Source organism: Schistocerca cancellata, chromosome 3 (genome assembly GCF_023864275.1).
Source record: "Schistocerca cancellata isolate TAMUIC-IGC-003103 chromosome 3, iqSchCanc2.1, whole genome shotgun sequence".
Classification (NCBI taxonomy): domain Eukaryota; kingdom Metazoa; phylum Arthropoda; class Insecta; order Orthoptera; family Acrididae; genus Schistocerca; species Schistocerca cancellata.
Window position 1 is genome coordinate 192830035 of NC_064628.1, and position 25447 is coordinate 192855481.

The 25447-nt window shown below is 40.5% G+C and overlaps 1 protein-coding gene across 1 annotated transcript in view; it reads left to right on the top strand.

Moving 5' to 3' along the window:
• LOC126176203 (beta-alanine transporter-like) overlaps window positions 1–25447 on the top strand; it is a 503717-nt gene that overhangs the window by 170487 nt on the left and 307783 nt on the right. Inside the window, exon 5 of the mRNA XM_049923347.1 lies at window positions 10377–10531. Within this exon, the coding sequence (XP_049779304.1) occupies window positions 10377–10531 (155 nt within the window). The remainder of the gene's footprint in view (window positions 1–10376; window positions 10532–25447) is intronic.

Consider the following 25447-nt stretch of genomic DNA (forward strand, 5'->3'; position numbering starts at 1 on the left):
GAAAATCCACACTAACTCATTCAACATTCGGTGCGTGTTTTTAGAGACCCGCATCAATGGTTCCTGTTTTATCGATAAACATGACAATCTCGAATTCCTAAATAAACTGCTTCCGTAGTTATTGGAAGACATCCTACTTTACATAAGGCAATCAGAAAGATGACCGATGTCCCCCCCACTATAGAAATTTAATGAGAGACCCTCTTAGAGAACATTGGGAGATCGTTTGAATGGTCGTTCAGGAAAGGCAAAATGGTCTGTATAATCTCGAAACTCAGTAGTTCTCTACCTTTATCTGTGACGAACATTAAAACAATAGGTCTGTTAGGAAACACCAAGGACTCCACAAGGAATGAAATGTCTTATTACTAGGGCCTGTATTGCCGATAATTCCAGCTGATATTCAACTTGCTATATTGTTTCCCTTGAATAAACGTGTCAAGAAACATATGATCCGTATCTGAATTTAATGCTTGATAACATTCAGTGTGACAGGGCAGTCGTTTGTGTAACCTCTTCTCCTGATGGCTGGACAGTGGATTGGAGAGCTGCCAGCTTAATACTGCATGATCAAGTCCCATACATGTTACGTCGTTGAGGTTATCTTAGAAGCTCCCTACAAGGGCTACAGTAAAAAGTGTACCATTCCATTAGAAAAAAAAGACGTCGGTATATGATGCATTTTCCCGGTGATATCAGTGGACTTGTTTTGCTCCTGTGTCCCTTCTCTAGAGGTTTTAAGTGTTGAGCATAAGAGGAACAGCACTGGCATGCTTATGAGGTCATAGAAATCGCTGTTAAAAAATCACTCTCTAGTGGGCGTACTGTTCTGTAACTCGAGTTTGTTAAACAGCGTAATAATGAGGTGTTAGTGCTTTACTGAACTGATTCAGTCAGTATTCAAATTTCACATTTGTTGTGAGTGGGGTTAAATTTACTATCGCATGTTATTTATTTCGTTTCATTTGTTCTACCCTTTGTGGAATTTAGGTACATGCAACACATGACATTATGATATCTTTTGATTTTCAAGGTTTCCATCATATTACTAAAGCAAACTTATGTTCCAAGACAAAAGTCTTGCACTTGATGACCCGCTGGTGCAAAGGCTTATCACTCGGGTTCCTTCACCGTGAAGGCAGCGCCAGAGCTCTTTCTTGACTTTTACCATTTGCTGCTACGTGGCCTTTGTAGATTTACGAGCGGATCGGCAGTTCGCCGACTTGTTAGAGCTGCTGAGTCAGAGCGGACGTCTGCGGTCACCGGACAATGGTGGCTCGTTAAACCGCCTGATGACGATGAGGCCTGCCTGAACGTTTCCTGCCTCACCTAATTCTTGTTTTAAGCGCAGCGTCGTCATTTGGAGTTAGACGTGAAGTGGAACATAAACTAACCACGAATTGCTCACGTCTCTCTCTCTCTTACTTTCTTTTTCTTTATATTAGTCGTGTTAGTCTTTCACCAAGGGGCTATAATTAAAGAACAATTAACTTCATCCATTTTAACAGGTAACCAAAGTCATGTGTGTCTTTCACAAATTTTTTTCTTTTTAATTCTTGAATCCAAGACACAAACTGCAACCATTTTAGTAGGCAGCCACTAACATACTTTTTCTTTTAGTACTTTTTAAAGAAAGTCAGTTAAGGCGCACGGCAATTTCTCTACATTTGTGTAGTAACTAGCTGAGTTCCCTGCACTGATTAGATATGTATTTATTAAAATCTTCTATTAATTCACGTCCTCCTGCCCCCGCTCTCTTTCCATCTCCTCGTTCACCATCTATCAGTCCACTTACTCTATTTTTTATGCAGCTCTATGCCTCTCAATCAGTGCTACTCCTTTCCTCCCGTCCCTCTGCACATCTGTACCTCCCCCTGTCTCTGGCAGTCTCCTACCTCCACTGCCCATCTACTCCTTCCCCCTCTGCCCATCTCCCCCTCCCTCTCTCTTTGTCCATCACTTCCTCATTTAATCACTTCCTCATTTCCTTTTTGTCCATCCACTCCTCCGACCCCCTCTGTCCATCTCATTCTCTCCTCTTTCTGTTGATCCCCTCCTGCCAGCCACTGCCTCCACCTATCTCCATCCATCTCCTCCTCTCTCTCTGTCCGTATATTTCTTTCCCCTCTCTATTTAACCCTTCAGCTCTCTCTCTCTCTCCATCTCTTCCTTCCCTTATCTGTGCCAATCACTGCCTTCCTCCTCATTGTTTGTCCATCTCCACCTCCCCCTCATCTTTCCCTGGTATCACGCTCATTCCAATTGAAGGATGGTAATTCTTGCATCGCACCATTTCTTTACAGACAGTTACTAATATGTGTAAGAAGTGTGGTTGAAATCCGTGTAAAGCTTTAGGATAAGCTTTTTACCTGTCGTTTAGCGCTCGTACACACATGTCAAATATATTTAACAGATATCACATGTGATTATACACATATTTCATCTGTATCTCGTCCGCCTCGACAGCTGAGTGGCCCGTTCGGTAAGAGGGTTAGTCGTTCTCTGTAACAAAAAAGCTGAGTAAATGGATCGACGATGAACTTGAATGGCTGCCATGAGACATCCGCCCCAAACAAATGCAACGAACAAAACAAGTGGTCAGCGCGGCAGAATGCAATGCAAAGAGGCCCAGGTTCGATTCCCAGCTGGGTCGGAGATTTTCTCCAATAAGACACTGGGTGTAGTGTGGTGTTCATGATAATATCATCACCATCGACGTGCAAGTCGCCGTAGTGGCGTCAACTAAAAAGACTTGCACCAGGCGACCGGTCAGCCCGATGGGATGCCCTAGCCACACGACATTTCATTTTTCCTGTATCTCTAGGGGACTTCGCCCTGTAGTTTGATTTTTACGCATTTCAATGGTTATAATGTCCTATCTCAAAAACCATTTGCTACCTAATGATATAATTTTGCAGGTATATCCAGTGGTATGTGTAGCGACTGTCGGCGAAGCATATTGTGAATAGAGTTATTAGTAAAGAAGCAATTAAAAGATCGTGCATGTTTCTCCACATCTCAGTCGTTGTGACGTACAATGATATATTTTTATAGGTAAATTCGGCTGCAGATGTGAATAGAATTAGTAGTAACAAATTAATGAATTCAAACGTCTTGCAAGATTTGACAGTTTTTCACGCATCTCAGTTTTAACGTCACATGTACTGAATTGTAAGCCGTACGATGATATAATTCTTCTGGTATATTCAGTGGCCTATATATGAATACTGTCTGCAAATTGTGTCGTGAATAGAGTTAGCGGTAAGTAAAACATCCTGCTTGATGCGGCGGCTTCACTGCATGGACAGCGAAACTGTAATAATAGACAAACTTTTCTAGTTTGAACATTTTTTTGTATTTTTCCGAAAGAAAAAGTTCCGAAAGAGTTTGGGATTATGTGTAAAGTTTGTTTCAAGTTTCTAAGTGCTCTAGTTCTCTAATAAGGGATAACTAAAGTGCCGCTACTTGTGCGTCATGCGCTACACTTCTTTTTCACCCTCATCCATTTGAAAGGTACGTTTTTCTTACCCCAACTGCCATTCCGTTCTGACAGTACGTGATATATGTACCAAGTTTGGATGAAATATGTGCATAGTATTAGGAGGAGATGTGGAACACACATACAGATATACATGCATAAATAAACACAGATATCCATTTTTAAGTTGATTTTCTTTCCGTAACTGATACTGCTTTTGTTAAAGGAAATTACACAAAGGACTAATTGTATCATGGGCAACGCATCATGAGATCCTTCTCGTCCCCTTTATGCCCTGTGGAATCTCAATTATCTTCTTATCATTTGAGCAATACTGTCGTACATGGGTTTTCCTTAACTTTCATGACGATACTAACGATTACTGCTGGTGCTGATGATTATGTGTATAACATTTGTTTTAACGGGGTTTCGGAATGCCTGGTGAGGTCAGTTACTACACTATAAGAAAACATGGCTTTAATATAGATTATTGGTAACAATGGTGGTGATGGCAAGTCATAGAAATAAAAATACTTCTATCCAACCGTTGTAGAATGGACAGTGGATGGCAGCACCCTAGAGACGCAGGTTGACTGCGGTTTGGCAAATAGGCTCAGCTCAGTAAGTCCTCATGCAACAGCCGGAGAGCGGTGCTGCGCTGTCAGCTGCAGCTGAGACGAGTTTATACGGTCAACACTTAAGAAGACTAGCGCAGCGTCAGACTCCGCATGTTACGAGCTGCACAACACTATGAATGTCTTCCTAGTCAGTCAGTTCATTGGAGTGGTGGCGCGACTCAGTTCGGAAGATATCGAAGCCTGGGGAGTGGCTTGCCACTTTGACAGTCTTCTTAGTCGGTCATGTCTTCTGGAGTGACTGTGAAAGTACACAAGCCTGGCCAGCGGCACGCTACTATGATAGTCTTCCAAGTTGGTCACGTTGCTGAATTGGCTGTGTGGCTGCAGAAGGTACGCCAGCATGCAGAGCTGAACCAAGGACCCTAATGTAACATTCAGTGACTTTGACCTTCAAGGGCAACCCTGCGCTAATGGAGTGTGCCTGCGCAAGGCATGCAGCAACTTGTCAGTAAGTCAGGCTCTGGCGCAAAGAAAGTACCCAAGTCTGGCTGCTTGAGGTTGCTAGAAGTCGGGCCGCAGAAGGTTCCCCGGCTGAAAGGAGCCACATCAACTACCAGTGGCCTAAGCTCTAGTTGTAGCCCGTAATTCCGCTGGTAGCGTTTGCAGCACATAGAGGTAGCTAGCAGATGACGCATTTCAGGTTGAAAACGGACGTGGGTTACCTCTCGTAGCTGTACGCAGTTGACGCGAGAAACGCATAGCTGTGTCCACCACAATCTTGTCGAGGCATCAGCCATCGTCAAGAAGACCAAGGAAGTAGCCCAACGTCAGGCCTGGAAGTGAAGAAGTCCATTTCACCAAGGTTGCAGTCTACTTCTGTGCTTCCACGCTTTACCACTCTGGTAGCAGTTTTTGTTGCGCTGCCAGATACCGTTTGTTGCCTACTAACCTCTCCTTTCTCCATGTTCGCTAAGGCTTCTCAAGTTAACCTGTGGCTTTCTGTTTCTAGTGTCTCAACCACAGGTTTTCGACGGCAAGCGTAGAGGCTTGGCGTAACACTGATTCAAATATCTGTTGCCAGGTGTGAACCATACTTCTGATTCCCGTTGTGATTTCGATTGCTCTGGATCAGTACTTCTGAGAGTAGCAAGGTTTTCCGATTCTGAGCGTAGACGTATTACTGGAAACAAACTGCGTAGATAACCAGTGGTCTCTCACCTTAATACAAATTTCTGCCGCAGCCCTTGTGCAATTCATTCACATACCAACACTCAGCTATTGACAGCTAATTCTACAGGATGACGAATCTGTGTGTGTTATGAAACACATAGTAAAATGCTAATACGTGTTGTAATGAACAGGAATCGAAATCCAAATAATCCCACACTGGACGCCTAAAATAAGGTATAAGTTCAAAGCAATAATAAAGCAAAAAAGCATTTACATTATTATAATATTTCACAAATCATCAATGGAATTAACAATGATTTGATTAGCCATTGAGAAGTCTTAGCGACGCAGGGCGTGGGAGGGAGCGTTATGTCCAAGTTTAGGGGGCTGGTGCACCATGTGCCGTGTGTTAGTCTCCCTCTGGGTCTCATGCGGTGACAAGTGTCCACTGTTTGACTGATTGCAGCTTTTATCTTCAAGTCATACGGCTTTGGAGGTGAGGCTCTGGACAGCTTAACACCGTCCTCCTTCTGCACTTCCTGCCTAATCCAGGTGGAACACTTCCGTGAGGCCGGCACCGTGTCCTTATGGGACTAACTGGGCAATTTCTATGTTACAGCACTCTCACAATAAGTAATGTCTGCAGTAATTAACTCTTGAAGAACGTATCAATGTTATATTTGGAAGCCGAATTCAAATTAGCGAAACACAGTCGGATGCTCAAAGATCGAGTGAGATTGCGCAGTGGTTAGCATGCTAGACTCGTGTTCGGGAAGACGATGGTTCGAACTCCGGTCCAGCCACCTAGATTTACGTTTTCCCTGACTTCCCTAAACCCATGCAGGTAAATGCCGGAATTGTTCTTTCAAAGGCACGGCTGATTTCCTTCCCTAACCTTGACAAAATCCGAGCTTGTTCTTCGTCTCTGATGACCTCGACGTCGCCGGGGTATCAAACCCAATTGTCCTTCCTTCCTTTTGGATTCTTAAGGATTCACGCCTATCCAACTTAGAATGGAGAGTAAGAAAGTGACAAGAGACATTGAAATAAATAGAGGGATCGGACTAAAAGGCAAGTAGAAAATATGATGACGTGCACCGAAACGACCCGAAAACAAGCGTCAGAGCTCTTTACGTGGACTGATCTGAGTGATTTCATTGCTCTCCAACTGACTAATCTATTTTACTGAATGAAACTCAGATTGCCCCTATTCAGAAATTCTGTCCATTTTTCTCCAGCTCTCTCCCTCAGGGCACCAAATTTCCCCTCGCATCATCTTTGACTTTGGTGGTCCCAGTCAACAATGCTTCCAACGAGTGATCGAAGTAGGGTAACTACTTTTGCCAGTCTTCATACAGATTGTGCAGCTTTCTGATTTTGCTTCGCAGACTTTCTGAGCGGCGACTTGCACATAACATCGGAATTCCCGTACCTTTCGCATGCTGTGTCCTTTGCGGTACTTACTGGTATTGGCCGCAAGATCCCTAGCGACCTACGTGCTGTTTTTTCTATCGAAAACTGTTCAGCATTCCTTGTGTTTATCAGTATTCGTGAGCTGTTGAGGATGCAACGTAGCAACAAACCCAATTCTCTCTAATGGGAACGTCCTTAAGCCGTCGCTCACGTATTCTAGACTCTCGGAACTTAGTGATGTCTTGGGACGCCCTTTTCACAGTGAAACAAGTACTACTGTTAAAGTATATCTGTCTGTCTTCTGTGATTCTCGAAAAAGTCTCAGTGTATGCAGGCACGGCTTAAGTGGAGCCATTTTGTCCCGAGTATCGTGATGGAAAGTATTACAGTATTTAAATTTCGTAGGGCTCACAAGATCATCATTCACAGGTAGCAGTCCTTGTAACACACTCCTATTCTGTCACGTCTAACTTGATGTTACTACAATTGTTTTGACATAGGTAGTCCTTACCAATGACATTCTAACCAACTAAGTTTTTGTGATCGTATGTAGTTTAGTTTACTCAGTCATTATAGTTTTACGTAGTAGGAGTACTCTTATTAAATTTCCTTCCGGTTGACTACGTACGTTTCTGTCAACTGATGCCTGAATATAGCACAACGCGTACAGCCGGCCGTGGTGCCCGTGCGGTTCTAGGCACTTCAGTCCGGAACCGCGTGACTGCTACGGTCGCAGGTTCGAATCCTACCTCGGGCATGGATGTGTGTGATGTCCTTAGGTTAGTTCGGTTTAGGTAGTTCTAAGTTCTAGGGGACTCATGACCTCAGATGTTGAGTCCCATAGTGCTCAGAGCCATTTGAACAACGCGTACATTTTCGATGTTAAGAAACGTTCGTTCCAGTTTCACTCTTGTCATCCCACAAGGACCAAATTTTCTCGGTAAGGGTAGCTGTGGTGCTGAATCAGGAGCTAAATCTACAACATCCAAATTCCCCTAGCCGTCCGTGGTACTCAGAATATCATGTGTGACGAGGACTGCTTGGATCTCGAATGACTGTTTTCAGAATCCATACTGCTTTCTTTACTCAAGGTCAATACGTTTCTAACTTCGGCCCTAAGTGAGGCGTCCGATTTGGGCGGGAGATATGTACTCATTTTTGTAGTTTTTCTTATCACTGTATTACATCAAAATTCCTTGGTCAATCGTATTGATGAACTGTCCTTAGTGCTCCCAAGCCCACACTGTACTGTTTTCATTTTGTTGCCGCAATGGACAATCTGTATCTTTTAGTGAGAGATTCATAAAATATTATTGAGAGCCAAAGGATCCATGAAATACATTTTAGTCAGCTATTATTAATGGTCGGTAAAGGCCTAAAACTGTCAGTTTATTTATCACTTTTACTACAAACCCGACTGTACGAGCTACGTATTTTATTACCAATGCCTTAATTTCCCATTTGAAGGGCAACGGCTTTAAGACACTTCCTGGGAGTAAAAATTGAAGAATCTGCAGTTTCAAGCACTAAAAGGATATTTTTGTACTAACACCTTGTGAACTGTGTGTGATGTCGGACCAACTACTCCGCTGATATAAAAAACAATTCAAGGCACGTTTCTTAATAAGGACGTTCAACAGCTAACATTAATATGTGAAAATAGATAAAGCTGTAGAAATGTGACTCGAAAATTTGATTTTCATTTTAGAAGTGATAAGAATTATTTCAAAAATCTGGTTACCTACCACGTAAACTACAGTCCTTTGACAGTAGGAGAAAACAAACCTTCTGTGTGGCAGAACGTTCCTCAAATGATTTTCAAAGGACATCATACTCACCGTTGGGTGTATATTTCTTTTTACAAGTGCAATTTCAGCCTTAAGGTCGCTATCATGTGCTAACTGTACTTCAGAACATATTAACCTATAAAATCCTCCGACATAGTCTGAAGTATATTTACCAGTTGATAAATGCCTTAAAGCCAAAACTGCAATTGTGCAATGAATAATTTTCACAACCAAGGGCGTACATAACATCATTTAAAAATTTTTACTGACGTTGGACGCCAACCATTAGATGTTAATTCCATAAATGTCTTAAAGATGTCCTTGTCTTCACAGAAAAGAATCCTTTTTACCTCTAACTTATTTGTCATTATATTTCATTCTAATTTTATATACATCGTCTGACAAAAAACATGATGCACCCAGAAGAAAAGAAGGAAACGATACTTCACGGTTTGACAGATTAAGTGGTATTATTGCAGAGATTACAAAATCGACTTAAATTTTCAAAGAATGTGGCATTGTGAGTCAACTTAAGGGTTTCGCGTTCACTGTCTCTGGTCTGTATGCAGGCACTGATTCGTTTGGGAAGGGAAGCTGGAGTAGTCCCTCCTCAGGTAAGCTGACAAGCAAGCCCTTTAAGTGATCCCTGATATCCTCGATGTTGGTACATGTGCGCAGTGAACATTCGAACTGGTCCCGAGAGATCCGTACAGTACCACGATGACTAATGAGCATTCCGTCTCCAGTGAAACACACTTCATCAGAGAAGAGGACATCAGCTGGAAAATGAGAATCGGCCATAAAGGGCAGCATGAGCCATTGGCTAAACACAATATGAGATCCACAGTCAGCAGGAGTTTAAGCTTGAATTTACAGCAAATGATAGGTCGTAGCTGCTGTTCGCATACTATGTTGCCGTACTGCGCAAGACCATCTTATCAAACTTGACTGATAGGATCCTGGCTGGAAGCTCAGTCCAATTACACTCTTCTTTATCCACGTCGCGAAGCCTTACGGTTGGCTGTCACGCCAGGTAATTGTATTATTCTAGCATTTGCCCTGTTTCCGCTCACAGATGGAGCCTTAGCGTGGTTAGAGCTCCTCCTACGTTAATACCTCGTCCGGTACCACCTGCCAGCTTTCCTGAAGTTACCATTTGCTTGCTCACACATGAAAGTCGTAGCTGATAATTCAGTAACAAGATACAATGACATTTCACAACAATTCGTCGGCTGTACAGGTACATATCGACATGTAAACACCCACTCTAGTATTACAGACGTTTACATCGGGACTAACGAATTAGTACGCCCTTAAAGATATCAACTGCGCTTTAGTAGAGTTTCCTCTAGCTGTGTCTCATTATGTGCATCTATGTATTAGTCACATATTCCTACCATACGTTGTTAGTAGCCACTACACATTGGAACAGTGTTTTACATTCAACAAGAAACTATTAGCAGTTTCTCTTAATCCGCTGTCAAAGTTATCAAGTCTTCTTAGTACTACGATCTTTACCTCAAATTGATACTTCCTTCTCTCTTCGCCCTTTCTAAAAGTTTCTGTCAAAGTTATCAATCACGAGATCCGCAGTACGTTCGAGAAAGAATTCACACGTTGTAGGTAGAGAACTATATTAATAGAATTCCCTTCATCAGATAATGAATATACATTTCGTCTCTCTCTCTTTCATTCTCTGTCTGTGTCTCTCTCTCCCTCTATCTTTCCTTCCCTCTCTCTCTCTCTCTCTCTCTCTCTCGCTCCATCTCATTTTCCTTTTATGTCTTACTGGTAATGAGCACAATTCGGCAAAAGGAGACATGCAAGCATGCATTCAAAGCAGTCTTAACGACCAATGCAATTCTAAGCTTCACAAACACGTTTATGCCTTTTCTTGCATACGTGACGAGAGTTGGGCAATCGGTACATATGCCTTTTTTGGTGTTTCAGCATCGGGCGACGTCCTGCGTTCTTCATCTACTTGTTCATCGAGTGCTTCTTCGGCATCGCTACGGCATTCGCTCAGGACTTCGTCACGTGGACGCTGCTACGCTTTGGACTCGGTTTCACCGTCCCTGCCATCCTTGGAACACCGTACGTCCTTGGTAAGTGCAGACTATCAACATGCGTAAAACGAGGCAGCTAAGACAGACCATCCCAAAAATACCTATAATCAATGAATACATCGAGGTGCGGATTTTGCCAAATTATAGCGGAAAGTATGGTGAAATTTCTTATGTTAACAAGTAATTTTTGACGTTTATAGTCGCCAGATTACGACACCGACTTTCTTTTACTCGAATGGAACTCGCAGCACAACAACTCTGAGGACTACCAAAATGTTTCCCCGTAATTTTTCATTCCGGTGCATATTTCTACGAATAGAAGTTTGTAAATAAGAGTACTAATGTTTCTATGCTGAAATGAAATGTTTCATCATAGTAAGGTTAAATAAATGTTAATTTTAAGCTTCAAATGTAGGTATGCTGGGTTAGTCAGGGTGATACTGAACATCTTGCTTAGGCGCTGGGCAAGAGCGTGTACGAATTTTACAAAATGCATAATACTGTGTTGTCTGTGATAATATTAATTGTTCCGCTATCGGTTTCGGTGTTAAACCATCGTCAACGGCAGCTGTACAACGTATAAAAGTGGACAATGTGACAATGAGAAACCAAATATGATCAAAACCGGGATAAACCGTTAAAAAATGGAAAACAAAAATTGCAACAGATGTATCACATCTCATACATGCTTTGACATTTGTTAGCACTGAGAACAGTGACTGCCAATCAAAATGAACAAAAGTACAACATGTGATGTATAGCAATACAAGTCAAAGAACTTCAATGTCAAAATGACAGTCTTCACCAAATCCAACAAAGTTGCCATGAAACACTTCTGTGGTAATCAGATAATTGAAGCACTGACAATTCTACACTTGACTGGTAAAACATAAAAACATTAATAAAATCAGTGTAAAGTAAAAGAATAACAGGATTGTTGATTGTAAAGATGTACAATATTTTACAATCCAGTGAAAAACGTAATCTTGTAAAATACAAGCTGCCAAAATAAAACACATATGTAAAAAAGTCCTATAAGCTAAAAGACAAGTATGTGGGTTGCAACATGTGGAAGGGGGACACACATGAAATAAAAAGGTGGGCATAATTGAAGAGAGTTTTAGTTGAAGAAGGTTCACACAGTTATTTGAAACTATCAATAAAATTACTTAAGAAACTTTTACTTTTGTGTTCCACCAACTCATTGAGTTAGAATATGTCATCCACTATGTACACAATCACAAAATATAACTGAAATTCCATCTATCATACAGATAAAAATTAATAAAGAGATATGGTATGACAATAGTCAAATTAAAGCTTATATGTAAAAGAGACATGTAAGTTAAAAAACAAGAAAGTGGGTAGTGGCAGGGGAGTGAGTGTGGAGGGGAAGGGGGAGGACGCAGGTGAAATAAAAAAGTGGAGGAATAAATGAAGAGAGCAGTAGTTTTCCACTCACGTATTTGACACTGTCATTGAAATTATTTGAAAGACTTTTGTTTTTGAGTTGCACCTGCTCATTGACAACTTTTTCTGCATGAATAATTCTATTTTCTAAACTCTCTGTCTCTTGTAGAAAGTTCATAATGACAACATTTCAGCTCTAAGCAACGTTTCCATCTGATCAGCAGTTCTATCTAGTGTGATTCTGTGATCTTAAATGTGTACTTAATGCAGAGGTACTACTTAGATAGAGGTGTTCATTAAATCTACTTCTTAATTCCCTTCCTGATCAATATACATTTCCCCACATTAGAAACAACTTATTTTGTACGTATCAGGCTGATTGTAAACTCATTCTTGGTATATATTGTGGTGTGATATTTGCCCTAAAATGACATTGTCATGTGACTTTTTTAAAATAAATGTTTGATTTTATCAGACAGTTTTCCACAATATCGAAATGTAGCAAACCTCACATTTGGCCTAACTTCTATCTTTTGGCTAAAGGACTAAAAAGGCCTGCCCAAAGATTGGCTGCCCAGCGTTTGGCCGAAGATAGGCCAAATCTGAGATTTGCTACAATTCCATATTATGGAAAAAAATTTCACATAAAATAAAAAATTAATTTGAAAAAAGGAACACTATAATTTCGTTTCAAACTGGCGATAATTTAGGGCAAAAATTACACCACAATATTCATCAAGAATCAGTTCAAGATCAATCAGGTGTGTACAAAATTAGTTGTTTGCAGTGTTACTGAATGTATATTGACCAAATGGGAAGGAAATTAAAAATTAGATTTAATGAGCATCTCTATCCAAACAGTACCTCTGTATTAAATATTTATATAAGATCATAAAATCTTCCAGTGAACAGAATTGCTGATCAGGTGGAAAATTTGCATAGAGCTCAAAAAGATGTAACTTTAAAAGATGTAATTATGAACCTCCTGGAAGAAACAGATTATTGAAAATAGGATTATTCATCCAAAAGAATATATCAGTACTCAGGTGGAACTGAAAAACAAAAGTTTCTTAAATAGTTTCATTGACAGTTTTCAGTGTGTGAGTGGACCTTCTTAGATTATCACTCTCCTCAACTATATCCCCTTTTTTTTTTTATTTTGTCCACGTGTTCCCCTACCCCACTCCCCCATGCCCCCTTGCCAGTACCTGCTTTCTCATTTATATCCTACAGGTCTGTTTTACATACATGTTTCACTTTTACTTTTTATTATACCACACCTCTTTATTAATTTTTACCTGTATGATAAATGGAATTGCAATTACGTATTGTGATTGTGTAGACATTGGATGACACATTCTTCTAACTAATGTGTAACAGTTAAGATGTTTTTCACACATAAGTGTTTTACTTTGAATATTAATACTATAGCTTTTTATTAATTTCTATCTTTGTGATATAAGGAATTTCCTTTACATTTTGTGATTGTGTGGGCTGTAGTTTCATGGACTGCTCTGTAGGTCGCATTTTGCATGCTCACATTTTCGACTGGATTGGAAAATCCTGCAATTTTTACATTCTATAATCCTTTTACTCTTTTAATTTATATTTATTTTATTAAAGTTTTATTGTAAAGTCAATCAAGTGTAGAAATGTTAATACTATATTTTTGTAATCTGATTACCACACAATTGTTTAATGGCAACTTCTTTGGATTTGGTCAAGACTGTCAATTTTGACTTAGAAGTTCTTTGACTTGTATTGCTATGCATCAAATGTAGTACTTTTGTCAGTGGACTATCACATTTTAGTCTTGCTACAATTTTTCAATTTTATTGCTAGTTGTGGTTCACAGTGGCAACCCATGTCAAAGTACATATCATATGTGATACATATGGAATAATTTTTGTATTTCCATTGATTTAACGTTAATTCCTGTTTTTGTCACATTTCGTTTCGCATTGTCACATTGCTCAATTTTGTACGTTGAACATCTGTCATTCATTTTGAAAAATCAGGGCGATACGGTATTGGCAGCGAGTATTGTGAAGTAGCAATTGTCCTATTTCTGGGCGCGCCAGCAGGCCAGGGGTTGAGTGTAGTGGACAATAAAACTTAGGAGAGTGTTGAGAGGGACTTTCCAGTCAATTCGCAAAGTGTCTCTTTTGTTGGGAAGTGGTGGCTTGGCGAATAATTTGGTGTGGACCGATGAAATACATGTCATTAAATAGGCATAGTACAAATAGCGAGATGAAAATCAATATGAAGAGTACTTTGTGCCTAATTTTATTTGTTATGGAACTACAAGAAGAGATGATTTTGCACACATTTTCAACGAACAATGTCTTACATTGCACCGACTACATCTCAGTGTGAGGTAAAGTTCGACTAATTACTAGGTCAGTTCTGCTTACGTTTAGACACCGTGCTTGAATAATACCGAGCTATGCCTAAATGAAGACCTTCATTTTTACCAAAGACAAAATACCTATGTGGGATCCCTGTTCCCCATTGCTAATGTTCCGAGAGAGACCTAACAACTGAGATATTATTACAATATTTTATCTAAATAAATAATACTAATTCAAATTTCTATCGTTTTCAATACAATAACTAACGCAAGTACCTACTTCAGTCTGGTAAACAGCAATTTGAAATAAAGTGTTTAAAAGAGTAAGATTTAGTGAAAAATTTTTTTGTTGTACTTTTTCGTGGATAATAACTTTTCATTTTTACGTAACTGCATTGTCAGGAATGTTTTTTGACTTGTTAAGCAGATAATAGTAGTAATTGCACAAATGATTACCAGCAATTGATAATGAATAGTAATTAAAGTTGAAATCGCATGAAACCAATAAGGCAGTAAGATTATATCACTAACTTTGCCATTCATTTACAGTCGAAATTTTGTCTTTGCAGATTACATAACTCTAACCCAGACGAACGTTATCAAATGACGCGACACAATTATTATCATTTTCAAGTAAATTACGGCAATCAGTAATCAATATACATAACAAATTTTTTGAGTAAAATTAGAGACAATGAGCACTACAGTGAATGACGTCCAGAATTTTCTGTATTTACGTAACTGCGTACTTCTGATGAGATTTTGTTGCTTTTTTATTATTACTAACTAATTTCCATGAGTTGCTACTTAGCTGAAATACATTTGTTCGTTGTTTCATATCCATCTGAAATTACACCAGGGCAATGTTAACCTATTTCGTGCTGTTTTGCCTTGCAACAAAACTAATCAGGGTTACGGAAGTTTATAAGTATTAACAAACAATAATTATAGAGACATTAATTTTGCTCTTGTAATGAACTGGCGACCGTTAATTTTAACTGATTCGTTAATTAAATTTATAACCTTTTACAAATTTATCTTACCAGTGTAATTCCATCCAGCCCAGTTTTATATTCATTTGCTGTAACCAAGTTTTCCTTTGTGTCTTTTCTGCAAGTACTGATCGTTGGCTATTCGGTTATTACTGCACCTACATTTCACGGACTTCATTTATTCTTCAGAATGGATGCCTTTCCCGTACAACAGGGAACTTAACTTACGCGTTCGTGTAAGTCCTAATTAACCGTAAGTGTAGCTGGTGGCTATAAACTATACAGTCTTCTCAGTGGTTTTTCGACAAAACTTCTCAGAGAACTTCAACGAGATAACATGTATTGGACTTGACCAAATAATATCAACGTCACAGCCCCTCAAAGCACTGTCCGCCGCCAGAAGAAGAGGTTCCACAAACGTCAGCCCTATTATACCAAATATAAACAAGGGCGTAACTCCGGTGCGGTTCTTTGTTTGTTACCACCGTTGTCATACCAAGTGATCAAACTGTTGACTGTGCGGTATAAAATGATTTAATAGAAACAATACTGCACATTGAGTTTCATCTGGAATTAACGGTGGCATATCCCCGTTTCACAAGGTATTGCAAGCCTTCTGGAAACGTCGGTGTTTCCTAACAGACCTCTTGCTTTAATTTTCGCTCCAGGTAAGTATAGAGTAGGTATGTTTCATGAGTGTCGAGGAAATTTGCGTTTAGTGAATGACCGTTCCACTGCTCTCCAAATGTTGATTTAACAGAGTCTGTCGTTACAGTGCGGTATGGGAGAGACATCTGTCATGTCGAAATTACTAATTAAGATAATATGTTCACACTCAATTTATAGAAGTATATTCTCTCCCTTTTAATGACGAACAATTCTACAGAACTTCTTTTCCTGTCGACATTAATTATAGGAACGATCCTGGACATCTCTCCAAATTCCTGATTTGGAGTTTCAATAGGACTGAAAGCCTTGCTTCTAGTGGTGATGTCTTCCAGTAACTGCCATAGAGGCATATCTTAAGAAGTTGGGATACTTGAGTGTATTCAGATCGCCAACAATAACACTGGGATCAGTGATGTTGATCTTGATAGGCATGCATCAAACGTTAATAGACCAAGAACATTTCTTTTATCCACTTCTTTGAGTCAGCGTGGATTTTCAGCTGACGGTTAGTACATATTGCGAAGACTGATGCATCCGTGATTTGTAAACGATGTTTCTTCCTCAAACAAAATCTTGCATAGATATGCCGCAGGACTTTGCACTTTTGTTAGATAGCATTCGGAGAACTGAGGCATGCATTGTGAATGTCTCAGTAGCTTTACGAGCAAGTTACAACAGCAGAATACGTACTGATGTGTTCCAAGCGCACAGGTAAGCACAAGAATCATACCTGAGTTACGCGTTTGATTATATTTAGTCTAACATGACGGACGTTAGTGGAACGTCTTCTCCTGACGTCAGACTGCTGCGCCGTTATCTTGATACTATTACACCAAGTCCCATTCGTTTTACGTTGTTGAAGCTCTCTTAGAAACTTGTCTCAAATACCACATAAAGGAGTATATAGTTCTACTAGGAAAAAAAGGCACACTATAGTCGGTGTCGTAATTTGGCGACGGAAAACGATAAAAGTTACTTGCGATCGCTGAAAAGTTCGCCATATTGGTAAAATCCGCACTCACCATATTTATCCATTCTGGATACATTTTATATTGTGTGGAAATATATACCTGGAAGCATGTCACATATATTGATAAGTCAAAACATTATGCACTCACATTGCTCAAACTCTTGTGGGATTCGGTAGATTGACTGCAGCGAGTAGTGAGTATAGTGGGCAGGGGCACTACAATTGTAGTGTATGGACAATAGGTTTGAAATGTGGGTCTCACGGGAAGCGTGCCGTAGTATTCTCTGTGTTCTTGATGGCTCAGTCGGATAGAGGGTCTGCCATGTAAGCAGGAGATCCCGGGTTCGAGTTCCGGTCGGGGCATACACTTTCAACTGTCCTCGTTAATATTTATCAACCCATGTAAGCAGCTACGAAGGTCTGGATATCACTGTGATTTCAAAACATTATAACGACTGTCCACCGCAACGTCGGATGGCGACTGTTGGAGTTATGTGCGCGTGACACGGTAACAAAGGTTGTAAGTGTACCAGATACAGACAGGGGATCACACTATCGAGGATATGGGCTGAAAATGGGGAAATCCATTGAGTTACGCGACTTTGACATGGGGTAGAGCATCTCTAAAACGGCGAAGTCGATCGAATATTCACGCCTAAAGTCGAGGGCTTGTACGGAAAACGTAGGACGGTGGAATACCACTAGGCACTAAATGGTTGGACGTCCACGATTTTTCACAGAAAGTGGGGCAAGGAGGTTTCTTTACTGTGTATAGTAGGATAGATGGTGATCTGTTACATCTGTACCGAAGGAGCACAACTCTGATGAATGCACAAGTTTTTCCAAGCACTCCGTTAATCGTACATTGTTGAATAAGAAGCTCCAAAGCAGACCACCCCTACGCGTTCAGACGTTGTTCCTACGTGTCGTCAGTTAAGATGGCTGTGGGCACGGGATCTACGGGACTCGACCGACGATCAATGAAAACAAGTCGGCTCTTCCTTATACCAGCCCAATGATCGACTCTACTAATGCTGTCACCGAGGAGAACGGTGGCTTGAAACGTGCGCATGCTACAGGGGCAAGCTGGTGGGAGCAGTGTCTTGCTGTAGGAGACATTCTCCTGAGTTTGCATTGGACCTGCGGTAATAATCGAAGATACGCGAACCCCCTGCATCTTTCAGCAGTATAACTGGTCGTGTCTCGGAGCCAGAAACTTGTTACAGTGGTTTGAGGAACATTATAGTGAACTCAGTTGATGTCTCGGTGTCCACATTCGCCTGATGTAAGTGCTATGGAACTCATCTGGGTCGCTGTGGGGCAGCATCAACGCATACGCAAATCAGCGGCTCGTTATTTACGGGGATTACATGAACTTTGCGCAGACATCTAATGCCACATACCTCCACAAACCTACCAAAAAGTGTCGGTACCTTATCCGCGGAATCAGTTATGTATTTCGTTTCAAAGACGGGCAGGCAATGTTTTGGCTCATTAGTGTAAATATCCGCTCACCGCTGCGTGACTTGCACGGACTGTGAAACTTCTCGCTAGAACTAAATATCTTATCCTTTTTAAGTCTTAGTATTACGTCTGCAGTTAACATACGCCGAATTACATCGTAAAACATTTCCTCCTGCGAGGTAGGCAAATTCTTGTGACATGACTGTAACTATGGATGAACTTCAATACCGAGTTTCAGCATCTCGTATACCCTCGAAACATGTGACGTACATTTAAGACTGGTGTCAGTAACCTCGCAAGCGTCTACTCCGCAAGGCACTATACAGTCCACGAGCAAATTTACTTTACATCAATGTTAACAACTTTTTGCCCTAATTCACTCATTTAGTAATGAGTAAGTTAAAAGTGAAAATTTACAAGTCACGGTGCACGACATACTCTTTCTTTGTTTCGTGATATCCATGTAAGTTGTACGATGGAGAAGGCATCACTGTAACAAACTCTTCGTCGAATACTAATACTCTAAAGTTACTCACAATTGTTATACGGAGAAAGCCTCACTTTTCTGCCAATGATTCACATTAAAATTTGCTGAGGGTTTCTGTCACAGCACCAAATGGGCTGTAGCGAACAACAAAAATATTAACGACATGTATGGCAATTCTTCGATATTTACTGGTTGGCGTTTTTGATAAGTACTGAAAACGCTGGAACACTTCTCTAGAACTGACCGCACTGCAGTGTTGTATCTTTTGTCGTCATAGTTACACGCAAATTTATGGTGCCACTCCCAAACATTCTAGGTAAGCAGCAAATATATACACAAAGTGACGGAAAAAATTTCACCACCAAAAATTAATTAATGTGGTGTAGTGAAATTGCGGGAATACGTTTGTTTAGACAACATATTTGGTGATGGTTAACACTGCAACATCACAGGTTAATGTATGCGCAAGATAAATCTCAGTTGCAAATAGGAAATACTGATACATGAATAACCGGTGAAACCGGCAGAATGTTGAATATAAGCATGCAAACGTGGATGCGTTGTGCTGTATATGTGCCGGGTGTCAGTGTGTACCCGTGGTTGTTGATCGGTCAATATTGGGACGCTGGAATTGTCACCGATGATGTCGCACATGTGCTCCATTGGACACAGAATTGGTGTAAATGCTCTGTAGACCATGTTGGGTTGGGGTTGCAACAGCAGTCTGTGGGTGAGCACCCCATGGACTGCTGTTCATGAATGGCAGCATAACAGGTCGAATCACCAGACTGACACAAAAATTTACGATCATGGTGAGTGGGATAACCACGTCAGTGCTCCTGATATATTTCGAAATCGCACAAGAGAGCATGTAATTTCAGTTGCAGGTCCGGTGTGTCTATCACACAGACAGGTTGGCTGCAAGCCCTACTTTGTTCAAATCGTTCAAATGGCTCTGAGCACTATGGGACTTAACAGCTATGGTCATCAGTCCCCTAGAACTTAGAACTACTTAAACCTAACGAACCTAAGGACATCACACAACACCCAGTCATCACGAGGCAGAGAAAATCCCTGACCCCGCCGGGAATCGAATCCGGGAACCCGGGCGTGGAAAGCGAGAAAGCTACCGCACGACCACGAGATGCGGACTCCCTACTTTGTCTCCTTCTAATCACCACAGGGGCATCACTGGCACCAAGTTAAAAACCAGCTTACATCAGAGAACATAAGTCACCTTTACATTCTCCTCGAATCAGCTCGCGCTTGACACCACTGAAGTAACAATTGTTGGTCTTTTGTGATAAATGGTTCATAAGTCTCCTTCAGGTAACCGATTTGGCACTGTTCGCTGTGTCACTGTTGTTCCAAATACTGCTCAAATTGCTGCTGCAGAAGCAGAACGAAGCGTCTAAGCCATACGCTGAAAACGATGGTAGTTTGTTCCAGTAGTGCCACGTGGTCATCCGGAGACTTGTCTTCTTGCGATCGTACATTCTTGTAACCACCGCTGCCAGCAATCATGTACAGTGGCTACACTCCTACCAAGAGTTTATGCAGTATCGCAGAAGGAACATCCAGCTTCACACCTCGAACCTCATCAAACTTATAAATCACAAAGTTTTTATGCTCATAATATCTGTACATACAAGATGTTAAATCTCAGATAGTGTGATAATAAATGTTTGGTCGCAAGTCACCTATTATTACACTTATGCGCCCTTGAACCGCGGAATTCGTCGACCTATGGTAGCTTGCATACCTCAACAGTACAGACAGACGTACCGTAAGTGCCATTGCGTAGGAAAGATATCTTTGAAGTGGACAGAGTGACCTTCTCTTACTGAAAAGGGACAGCAGGCTTTTCCTTAAACTGCAAGGGCAGCAATCTGTACGATTGACTGACCTACCCTTGCAACATTAGCCACAAGTGATCCTGATCTAATAGAGAGCGTCATGACAGATACAGGGGTTAGTGAACACAAAGTAATTGTAGCGAGGCTCAAAACCATGTCAACCAAAACCACTAAAAATAAACGCAAAAATATCTGTTTAAAACAGCAGATAAAAATTCGCTTGATGCCTTCCTAAGAGAGAGTCTTCATTCCTTCCGAGCTAATTATGTAAGTGTAGACCAGATATGGCTCCAATTCAGTATTCAAGATGCAGTATCGACAGCCATAGGTAGATTCATACAGCATAAGTCAATAAGAAACGGGACTGATCCACCATGGTACACAAAACACGTCAGAAAACTGTTGCAGAAGCAACGAAGAAAACATGCCAAATTCAGAAGAACGCAAAATCCCCAATACTGGCTAAGATTCACGGAAGCTCGAAATTTAAAGCGGACGTCAATACGAGATGCTTTTAGTAGTTTACACAATGATAGACTGTCTCAGAATACGGTAGAAAACCCAAAGAGATTCTGGTCTTATGTAAAGTACACTAGTGGAAAACAACATTCAATAGCATTACTGCACGATAGCGATGGAAATGATACCGATGATGGTGCCACTAAAGCGGAGTTAATACATAGAGTTTTCCGTAATTCCTTCACGAAGAAAAATGAAGGAAATAATCCAGAGTACGAAACCAGAACAGCTGTTAGCATGCGTTACATAAAAGTAGATATCTTAGGTGTTTCGAAACAACTCAAATCACCTAAGAAAGCCAAGTCTTCCGGTCCAGATGTTATACCAATCAGGTTCCTCTAAGAGTATGCAGACACAATAAAGCCTTTCTTAGCAACCATATACAACCGCTCACTTGACGAAAGGTCTGTTCCTAAAGACTAGAAAGTAGCACAGGTCACACCAGTATTCAAGAAAGGAAATAGGAGCAACCCAATGAATTACAGACCCATGTCACTGAACTCAACCTGCAGTAGATTTTGGAGCATATACTGTACTCGAACATTATGAATCACCTCGAAGAAAAAGACTTATTGATACATAGCCAACACGGATTCAGAAAATATCGTTCTTGTGCAACACAGCTAATTCTTTATTCTCATGAAGTAATGAGTGCTGTTGACAAGAGATCTCAGATCGATTCCATATTCCTAGATTTCCAGAAGGGTTTTGCTACCGTTCCTCACAAGCGACTATTAATCAAATTGCGATCATATGGAGTATAGTCTCAGTTGTGTGACTGGATTCGTGATCCTCTCAGAGGGGTCACAGTTCGTAGTGATAGACGGTAGAGCAGAAGTGATATCTGGCGTTCCACAAGGCAGTGTCATAGGCCCTCTGCCGTTACTGATTTACATCAATTATCTAGGTGATAGTCTCAGCAGATTATTTGAAGATGATGCTGTAATTTAGCGTCTAGTAAAATCATCAGACGATCAATTCCAATTACGAATTGATCTACAGAAAATATATGTGTGTTGCGAAAAGTGGCAATTGAGACTAAACAAAGAAAAGTGAGAGGTCATCCACATCATCCACATGGGTACTAAAAGAAATCCGATAAATCGCATAAATCTAAGGGCTGTCAATTCGAGTAAATACCTAGGAATTACAATTACTAGCAACTTAAATTGGGAAGACCACATAGATAATATTGTGGGGAAGGCGAAAGGAAGACTGCACTTTGTTGGTAGAACACTTAGAAGATGCAACAAATTCACTAAAGAGACAGCTTACATTACAACTTATCCGTCCTCTGCTTGAATATTGCTGCGCAGCGTGGGATCCTTACCAGGTAGGATTGACGGAGGACATCGAAAAACTGCAAAGAAGGGCAGCCCATTTCGTGTTATCGCGCAATAGGGGTGAGAGTGTCACCGATATGATACGCGAGTTGGGGTGGCAGTCACTGAAACAGAGGCGGTTTTCTTTGCGGCGAGATCTAGTTACGAAATTTCAATCACCAACTTTCTCTTCCGAATGCGACAATATTTTGTTGACACCCACCTACGTAGGGAGAAATGATCATCATAATGAAATAAGATAAATCAGAGCTCTGACGGAATGATTTAGGTGTTCCTTATTCCTACGCGCCGTTCGAGAGTGAAATGGTAGAGAAGTAGTATGCAAATGGTTCGATGAACCCTCTGCCAGGCACTTTAGTGTGAACTGCGGTGTAACCATGTATATGTAGATGTAGATGTGGTTTTGCAGCGAAAGTAGTACGATAAACTTAAGAAACACCAAAATTCAGTCATTATTAGATCCGAGAACATGTAGCTATACTGCTTGGCTTAATATTGGTGAAATCCTCCTGGGTAACTTATTCTGGGGGTAAAATTGACCCACATTTGGATCTCCGGGTGGGGACAACTCAGGATGTCCTCAATAAGTGAAACAAAATAATCATTCTATGGGTCGAAGAAGAGAATGTTACATCTATTAATCGGATAGGTTTGTTAACGAATATTAAAGGGATTTCGATTGGCTGAAGTTATATGTGGCAGGTGCTAGTGAAATACGTTGGAAGGATGAACAGGACACGGTTACAAATACGAAATCAAGCATAATGCCAAGACTAGTATAATAATCAATAACAAAACAGAAACTTGGGTAACCTACTAAGAGGAGCAAAGTGAATGCGATGCAGTGACCATGATGCCTGCATACAGTAAATTAGTAAAGATTTTAAGCTGTTGAGTTAATTAGTTGATGAAGGGGTTGAAGAATGTATGATACGACAAAAGAAATTATTTAGAAAGTTAAGAGAGATGGTTGTTGTTGTTGTTGTCTTCAGTCCTGAGACTGGTTTGATGCAGCTCTCCATGCTACTCTATCCTGTGCAAGCTTCTTCATCTCCCAGTACTTACTGCAACACACATCCTTCTGAATCTGCATAGTGTATTCATCTCTTGGTCTCCCTCTACGATTTTTACCCTCCACGCTGCCCTCCAATGCTAACTTTGTGATCCCTTGATGCCGCACAACATGTCCTACCAACCGGTCCCTTCTTCTTGTCAAGTTGTGCCACAAACTCCTCTTCTCCCCAATTCTATTCAATACCTCCTCATTAGTTACGTGATCTACCCATCTAATCTTCAACAATCTTCTGTAGCATCACATTTCAAAAGCTTCTATTTTCTTCTTGTCCAAACTATTTATCGTCCATGTTTCACTTCCATACATGGCTACTCTCCATACAAATACTTTCAGAAACGACTTCCTGACACTTAAATCAATATTCGATGTTAACAAATTTTTCTTCTTCAGAATCGCTTTCCTTGCCATTACCAGTCTACATTTTATATCCTGTCTACTTCGAACATCATCAGTTATTTTGCTCCCCAAATAGCAAAACTCCTTTACTACTTTAAGTGTCTCATTTCCTAATCTAATATCCTCAGCATCACCCGACTTAACCCTTTAATGCATACTGTAGCTGATAAGCTACAGACCTCATTTCTTCGATTTATTCCATATGGAGAAACATTTTCGATCAAATTCGTTATGTAGCTAAGTGTATACACTCCGCTGCAGCTTCTAGTAGTTCTTCATAGCGATCATAGATGGCAGGACGAGCTGAAGCAGTTCGACAGTGAGCTGTGTGAACATACTGCCAAGTATGTGTTTTGGCGGAAAGTTGAGGTGTGTTTTTGGTGTTTCTGCACTGATTTCTGGGTTTGAAAATTACTTTTTCATTTTGAAAACGTAAGTAGATATGGTGTAAACAGTTAATTCGAGTGTCTTTGCGATAGATTTGAAATGAGTCCTGTTTTTTTGTATGTAGCTTATCAGCTACATTTTTCATTTACTGCATTTCAGGCGCTGACGTAAAAATGTCTCGAAAGAGTCAAGAAGAAATGCTTATGGAATGGTTAGAGATTCCACTAAGCAGTGATGACGATCTTGAGTGTTTCTCTGACGATTCCATTCAAGATGAGACATATGTTGCTCCAGAATCTGTTGATTGTGATAGTGACAGTAGTGACGAAGAAAGTCAAGTACCAGTAATTAGGACTGAAGATGTTTCTGGAACAAGACAATCTGATGTTATAATGAAGGAATCGACGTCACAGTTGTCTGATAATGCTCTGAAACTGCCATGCAGCAGCAAAAATGTTATCAAAAACAGCGGGAGTGTGGTTTGGAAAGATAAACAGTTGATTATTCCCGAACTGCAGTCAAAATTTCATGGCAATACTTCGTTACCAGAAGAAGTAATAAACTTAAATACTCCATACCAATTCTTCAAACATATATTTCCATCTAAATTGTTTGATCTAATTGTCGAAGAGTCTCATAGATACAGTGTGCAGTGTAATCCTGATAGACCAATAGATTTATCCTGTGATGACATAAAAAAATTTATAGGCATCTGTCTCGTAATGTCAATAGTTCATGTACCTAATACGAGGGATTCCTGGGGAGAAGTTACTGGTACTCATCTGATCAAGACAACAATGACAGTGAATCAGTATGAGCAAATACGTAAGTTTCTTCACTTCAATGACAACAGTGCAATGATACCCAGGGGTGAAAAAGGTCATGATAGACTCTTCAAGATAAGACCCATAATAGAATTGATGAGATCTCGGTTTCAAACAATACCTGTTGAGGAGTGTGTTTCTGTTGATGAACAGATATGTTCAACAAAGGCTAGAAGTTATTTGAAACAATACATGCCAAACAAGCCTCATAAA